This window comes from Gekko japonicus, unplaced genomic scaffold (assembly GCF_001447785.1).
Source record: "Gekko japonicus isolate JY-2015 unplaced genomic scaffold, Gekko_japonicus_V1.1 scaffold441, whole genome shotgun sequence".
Lineage (NCBI taxonomy): Eukaryota > Metazoa > Chordata > Lepidosauria > Squamata > Gekkonidae > Gekko > Gekko japonicus.
Window position 1 is genome coordinate 665706 of NW_015172017.1, and position 7680 is coordinate 673385.

The following is a 7680-nucleotide window of genomic DNA, read 5'->3' on the forward strand; positions in this document are numbered from 1 at the left end:
GGGCCCCTCATGGAGCTCGGCAGTGGAGCTGCAAGGCCAGCGGCCGGGACCGTTGGGGGCGGGGTGTGTGGCCTTATGACACACTTCCGGTGATGTCAGGGGGTGTGGCCTTATGACACACTTCCGGTGATGTCAGGGGGTGTGGCATATGCTAATGAGTTATGCTAATGAGTTCCCCTAGCTCTTTTTCTACGAAATGACCCCTGATCCCAATATTCACTCGAATAGTTGTTCTGAACTTTTCATCCGCTGTGTCGAAAAGCTGTATCCTTCCCTTGACCTCTGCCCTCAAATTGTTCCTCAGAGGATAAAGTTTCTCGTTTTCCCTTGTTTAATGCACCTCGCATTAATGTCATGTGTGTCGTGTTCCTGTTGATCCTCCCTGAGGGAATCTTTCTGTCCTTGCAGGATGTGAAGTGCAGCGGGAACTGGATGTGGGCGGCCAAGCTCCCGGGAGAGGGGGCGGCCTTGGCCGAGGCCTGCCGGGCCATGTGCGCTGTGATGGGGGATTTGGGCGTGGCTGTGGATGGAGGCAAGGACTCGCTCAGCATGGCGGCCCGGGTTGGCACGGAAACCGTCAAGGCTCCTGGTAAGAAGGGGGCGGGGTTGTCCTGGGGGGTCTCCCTATGGTTCCCATTTGCCCTCTTATGGCGGGAAATCTCCAGGTGATTGTGGCCTTTGCCTGCTGATGCTCACTTGATTGGTTGGTGGAAACAGGGCTAGAAATGGCGGGCGCAACCGTCCCGGGGAGAAGAATTAAAAAGAAAAAGAAAACCTCGTCTACTTCAGGAAGTTCTGACCATAGAGTTCCTGACAATTCCTAGAGCCACCCAGAAGTGACAAGGGTAGCTCTAGGAATCGTCAGAACTTCCTGTAAGTAGATGAGGCCTTATTTTTTGTTTCGATTGGTCTCCCAGTGTGCTGCTCCCCTGCCCACAACCCTACTGTGGTTGCTAGGCACTGCTTGGTGACCCTAAGGATACCCCGAAGTTGCTCTCCTCAAGTGGGAGCAAGGCTGTTTGTCTGAGGCTTATTCAGGCACTATTTTTTAAAAAATTATATTCTCATTTCTAGTCCATTCATTTCTGTTTGGAGGTTGCAGTTTTACAACAATCTTTGTGACCACTTTGAGTTAACAGGGATATCAGCCTGAAACATTCGTTTATACCCCACTTTTCTGCAAGTGGGGGACCCAAAGCACCTTATAACAATCTCCCCATTTCCATTGCATCTGCCCAACAACCCTATGAGGTAGGTGAGGCTGAGAATGTATGACTGGCCCAAGCTCACCCAGCAAGTGTCCACAGCAGAGTGGAACCTGGGTCTCCCATATCTTCGGCCAGCACTCTATCTCCAACACCACGCTGGCTCTTTTAAAGTAAATACGTTGTAATCAGTATCCATATGAAATGAGAAATAGACCCCGGGGTGTGTGGGGATCAGAGACTTACAAATCTCAGAGTCAGGGCCTTTTTTGTAGAAAAAGCCCAGCAGGAACTCATTAGCATAATAGGCCACACCCAACAGCAGGAACTCATTAGCCTATTAGGCCACACCCATGCCTTCCCTTGGCTTGCCTGGGCGCCCTGCGGCTGCAGGAAGCCCGGGCAAGCTGGCCCTTGGGCAGACCAGGGGAGGCATTTAAATGCCTCCCTGATCCTTCCAGGGGCCCCCTGGCCCGCCCGCCTTGGAGTCACCAGAGGGGGGGTCGCTCTTCTGGCTTTGGCTGTAGTGGGCGTGGCCAACTCTGAAGCCAGCCGGAACTCCGTCCCTGTGCGTTCCTGCCCAAAAATAGCCCTGCTCAGAGCAATGATTAAGAGTACTGAAAGCACTTTGGGAAAACAATGAAGATTTGGGTTCTGGTTTTGTAGCGTCTCCAGGGAAATGGATTCCCCAGTCTTGTCTTCCCCATTCATTGGCCAAAAAACCCGAAGATCCTGACCAAACCACAGGGCTTCCAGCAATCCGGTGCGTTCATCTTGTTGCGTTCCACCAAACGTCCACAGACAATTTGTGCTTGGTTCCCGAGAAGGGGCAGATGAACACCTACTAGGTCAATGACACAGTTTAATTCCATGCGTGTTGTGTTGTGTGCCGTCAAGTCACCTCCAAAATGCCCTCTCTAACAGCCTGGTCAGGTCTTGCAGACTGAGTCAATCCATCTCATGTTGGGTCTTCCTCTTTTCCTGCTGCCTAAAGCTTTTCCTAGCATGATTGTCCTTTCCGTGAAACCCCCCTCTGCAGTCCTCGTGTACTCTCTCCCCACAGGGACCTTGGTTATCTCCGCTTATGCTGTCTGCCCAGATATCAGATCCACCGTCACCCCTGATCTTAAATGTCCAGAAGGCAAAGGTAAGGCTGGGAGCATAATCAAACGTTTTGTTCCATTTGTGTGTTCTAAGACAAGCCAAATAACACACACACACACACACAAAACCTTTTCTGGCATTGAAAGCACAAAACATCATGGAAATACGGCAAAATACTAAGATGCATCAGTCACTTACACTTGGCTGTTTAAGCCTCGTCTTCTGATGGCATAAGATAATAATAATAATAATCTTTCCCACGTAACTGCGGGCTCAGAGCGATTTACAGTTACTCTTGAGACAGTTGGACTAACAATATTTGAGGGAATAGGGAAGACAAACATGCAGCATTAATTACACACACATTGCAGCTAGCCGGGCTTCATCTGCGCACTGGGTCAGTCGTGTTCCTACGGCATCTTGTCTGCTGGCTGATGACGTCTGGCTTCTTGATGTTGTGCAGCCACACACTGCCACTGCCTGGCCGACTCGCTACACTGCAGGGAAGCCGACACAGTTCTTTCGTCTTTCCGGCCGCCGCGCCTCAGAAGTTGCCTTGGCAGCAAACACCTTCCCGAAGGGAGGGGTGTGCCCCCACCCCCTTACGGGTGGTCCCCAAGTTATCTACTCGCCAAAGCTTTCGAATCGCTGGGTAGACGATGAGCTAGGACAAGGCTTGGTTGCTCACACCAGCACGGGGCTAGAACTGCCAAAGCATGGCAGCTCAGATGTACTGAGGCAGGGGAAAATTTTGCAACAGCCTCCATTATTTCACAATTAGAATTAAAACAGAAGAAAGTGAACGATTGGCTAGAGGCTCTTACCCTCTAGAAATGGAGTAATAAAACGGGATCGAATGTCCCTATAAAGGGGGCAATGAAGTATGGTGTGTGTAGTGGATTCTAGATCTTTTCGATAACACGGACAAAGTCTGTCTACATATGGTATCTGGCGGTACCTCCCTAAAAGCACCTCCGATGGCAGAACATTAAAGCGTGCAGGCATGTATGCTCTGCGAGGATGTGGGGCTATTAAACAGATCTTTTGCAGTAGAGCCCGTGTCAAAAGACCCCAGCCTACTTGGGGAGCATCTGCTAGCTGCTGCACATTCCGGAAGTTCTTGCCTTTCGATGTCGAGAAATCTTTGTTTAATGATAGCATAACAAGCCAAATTAAATGTAAAAGAGTTTGCCAAAAGCATTCTATATTGTACCCCCGCTTCTCCTTGCTTGAAAGTCTTCTAAAGGGGGAAGTTTCCTTTTGTGGTTATATTGAAGTTTAAATTGATGTTTGTTTCTGGTCCTACAAAAGGCCCATTAAGCAGCTGACATTCATAGAACATACAGAACACTTTAACTTATAAAAAAGGTTTTTGCAGTGTATATATTTGTTGTTTGACCCATCTGGAGGTCGGCAACTCTAGAACTGTTCCCTAACTTTCTGCCACATTCTGAAAGACACCTGTGGCAGCTAACTGGGTGTAGTTGTAACCAGTATTCCCTCTAAGCTGTGGAGTCTTGTGAGCAAAAATTCTACTTCATGGGCTACTGGCATGAAAGTTGTGAGTGAGCCATTTGGCTGCTGCATAAATTAGTTTGCTCGGGAGCCCTCCTTCCTGAGCTAGGACAAAAATGTATGCGCTGGAGGCTAAAAAACTGTGAGTTAGCTCACACTAACTCAGCTTAGAGGGACACACTGGTTGTAACGCAAAGGAGCAAATATTACTGAGGTTGGGGAGAGAGTTGCCTTCTCCTCCGTGTTGATGTTATACCCTCCCTTCTCCTCCTAGGGACCCTGCTTCACGTGGCGGTCAACCCAGATAGGCATCGTCTGGGGGGCAGCGCGCTGGCCCAGTGCTTCTCTCAGTTGGGGGATGTCTCCCCAGACCTGGATAGTCCCAGTACTCTTGTTTCATGCTTCCAAGTCACCCAAGAGCTGCTGAAAGGTAAGCACAAGCAGAGCAGGGACGAGGCCACTCCAGGCTCTCTCTTCCTTCGCCCTCTCTCGGGCCTAGAGAGATTGGCAGTGGGCCCTCCCAGACCCCAGGGGCTCAGCGGAAGAGCCTCTGCTTGGCACGCAGAAGGTCCCCGGTTCGGTCCCCGGCATCTCCAGCTACAAGGACCCGGCGGTAGGCTGATGTGAACGAGCTCTGCCTGAGACCCCAGAGAGGCGCTGCCAGTCTGAGTAAGACAGGGCAGATGTGGACATATCAAGGGTCTGATTTAGTATAAAGCAGCTTCATGTGCTCATGTATTCCAGTGGCCTGGGTTTTTGCCAATACAGCGTTTTTTTCTCCCCCTCTCCCCAGATGGATTGATTTCTGCCGGGCATGACGTGAGCGACGGGGGACTCCTGACTTGTTTGCTGGAGATGGCTTTTGCAGGGAATTGTGGCGCCCACATAGAGCTGGGCGCCCCCGGAGCTAACGGTTAGTGAGCCAGTGGGAAAACGAGTGATGTTAAGGACATCAGAAGAGCCCTGCTGGATCAGACCAGTGGTCCATCTGCTCCAGCATCCTGAATCACACAGTTCCCCTGGATGGCCAACAACAGGCTGAGGCCTTCCCCTGACGTTGCCTCCCGGCTCTGGGATTCAGAGGTTTAGTTCCTCTGAATGTGGAGGTTCCCTTTAGTCACCATGGCTGGTAGCCATTGATAGACTTATCCTCCATGAATCTATCTCATCCCCCTTTACACGTATCCATTCCTGTGGCCATCACGACATCCTCTGGCAGCAAATCCCACATTTTTTAAATCACCGTATAAAGTAGTATTTCCTTTTGCCCATCCTGAACCCACTGCCCACCAGCTTCATTAGATGCATGGTTGGGTATGTCTGGAAAGGGCTGCATTTCCCGAAAAAGGGACATGAGGAAGGGGGTCAGGGAGAGCACCAGGGGCCTCTAGTTCTGCCGCAGAAAAGAGGCCAATGCTGAAGCACCATGGAAACATCTACACGTTGGCCTTGGAGTGCTCCAGTGTTAGAGGGGCACGTGGCCTGTCCGAGGGAGGTTTCCCTGCCCAGAATTGGGAGGATGTCTAAGGGTGGTGGAGGTTAGTTTCAGAGGGGAGCCGTGTTGGTCTGCAGTAAAAAGGTAAAGGTAAAGGTTCCCTTGCTCGAAAGCCAGTCGAGTCTGACTCTAGGGCTGCGTTTCCGAGCCGAAGAGCCAGCGCTGTCCGAAGACGCTTCCGTGGTCATGTGGCCGGCATGACTGAACACCAAGGCGCACGGAACGCTGTTACCTTCCCACCGAAGTGGTCCCTATTTCTCTACTTGCAATTTCTTGCTTTCGACCTGCTAGGTTGGCAGGAGCTGGGACCAGAAACGGGAGCTCACTCCGTCATGTGGCACACGCGGGTCTCGAACTGCTGAACTACCGACCTTCCACAGCCTGCAGCTCAGCATCTTAACCACTTGAGCCACCGCAGCTCCATTACTGGTCTGCAGTAGAGCAGCCATATTTGAGTCCCGGAGCACCTTCGAGACCAGCAAGACTTTCCCAAGTATAAGCTTTCAAGAGTCAAGGTTCAGTTCTTCAGATCTGACCAAGGGAGCTTCGACTCCCAAAACCTTATACCCGGAAAGCCTTGGTGGTCTCGAAGAGGCTCCTAGACGCGAGTCTGGCAGTGGAGGAGCACGTCCCACTTCTCCGGCCTGCCTTCTTTCTCATCATCTCTCTCCCGTTTTCCCCCTAGCCCTGGAGGTGCTGTTTGCGGAGGAACCCGGCCTGGTGCTCGAGGTGTCCCGTGCAGCGGCAGCCGATGCCTGCCGACGGTACCGGGAAGCCGGCGTGCGGTGTGTGCCCGTTGGGCATTCGAGTTCCCGGGGAGCCAGTGCCATGGTGAGTACAGGCGAGTGGCTGCAGAACAACAGCAACAAAAAGAGGTGAACGTTGGTAAAAGGAGTGGAGTCGGGAAAGGGACATTGGCAGAGATGGGGAGAGCGGGAAATAAGGCCTGTCGGAGGAGTGGGGAGGGAGCCTTTGGCTAGAATCTTGGCCAGCCCCTGGGGAGATGGTGCAGTCATATGGTTGCACGGAAGGCCCCCTGCGCCGAGCCACAGAACTGACGTGTTCCGTGGCTCGTTTTCTGTTTCCTTTCCCCGTCTTGGTTCTGTCTTCAGAGGGTAGCACTAGAACCGCTCGATTAGCATCCGGTAGCATCCTGGGGACCGAGGAGATGTGTGGGGTACGGGCGTTCAAGAGTCAGAGCTCCCTTCGTCAGAAGTTCTATCTGTTATTTATTTCTGCTGATGTAACTTATCGTCCAACTTTCTTAATGAGACTCGGGACAGATTAAGAGGTAGAAGTCTGCCGTCAAGTTGCAGGTGGCTCATGGAGACCCTTTAGAGTATTGTGAAAGTCAAAGGTGTTTTTTAGTAATATGGTGCCTAATGCATGCTGCTAAGTATAAGCCTAGATGTTCAAGCTTACATGAGAAAATTCCAGTGCACAGAGGTTGTGTTAGTCGATGAGTAAGACGCTATGCTGATGTTTTAAAATCTACCCTTTTATTCCCTCTTGTAACCTACTGAAATTATATTCTTTGGCTTACTTCTTATTTAAATACAATAATATCTCTCCCTTATTATAAAAGAGTAGTCGGTGCCAGAATTCTAAAATTGGCCCCTTTAGTGTTAGGCCGAAAAAACTGCCACTCGGAAGACACTGGCTGGGTTCATTGGCTGCTTTGTGCAGTCCCGGCCAGCGTTCCAAGGTCATTTACATATGGAAGCTGATTGGACTACACTCCATTCCACACCTCAAACTCACCCCCCCACAAGGCAGTTGGAATTTTCAGTTGGGAGAGGAGAATGATGTCAGCTGCTCCCTAGGCAGAGGCTGTGTGTGTGTGTGTGGGGGGGGTTGTAAAGACAGACAGGCAGATAAACGTTGGCTGATGGTTGCCAACTCCAGGTTCGAACTCCAGGACATAGGGTTGCCAACTCCAGGTTGGAAACTTCCAGGATATTTTAGGGATGAAGCCTACTGAGGGTGGGATCTGAGGAGGAGGAGGAAGAGGGGGACCTCAGACAGATACAATGCCATGCTGCCCACACTCCAGACAAGCTGTTGCCAGTCTCCAGGAGACAGCTGGAGAGATCTTAAAGCTTTGGTGCTACTTCAAAGTTCCCCAGGAGCCCAAAACAGAGTAGTGTTTTGGAAAATCTTGAGGAATTGTTTGGTGCATTTACGATGGGGCTCCTGGGGAACTATTGTTGCCAATCTTGGCCCAGCAGCCATCAAACCATTCTCTTCAACCCCCTGCTGTGCAACTGACTTTCCCCTAGGGTTGCCAATCTCCAGGTGGGACCTGGAGATCTCCCACTGCTACAATTGATCTCCAGATGACAGAGATCAGTTCCCCTAGAG

The 7680-nt window shown here is 51.1% G+C and overlaps 1 protein-coding gene across 1 annotated transcript in view; it reads left to right on the forward strand.

Moving 5' to 3' along the window:
* Nucleotides 1-7680, forward strand: part of PFAS (phosphoribosylformylglycinamidine synthase) — a 46531-nt gene that overhangs the window by 27437 nt on the left and 11414 nt on the right. The window contains exons 19-23 of the mRNA XM_015420451.1: nt 409-589; nt 2269-2352; nt 4099-4254; nt 4618-4737; nt 6005-6150. Of these exons, the coding sequence (XP_015275937.1) occupies nt 409-589; nt 2269-2352; nt 4099-4254; nt 4618-4737; nt 6005-6150 (687 nt within the window). The remainder of the gene's footprint in view (nt 1-408; nt 590-2268; nt 2353-4098; nt 4255-4617; nt 4738-6004; nt 6151-7680) is intronic.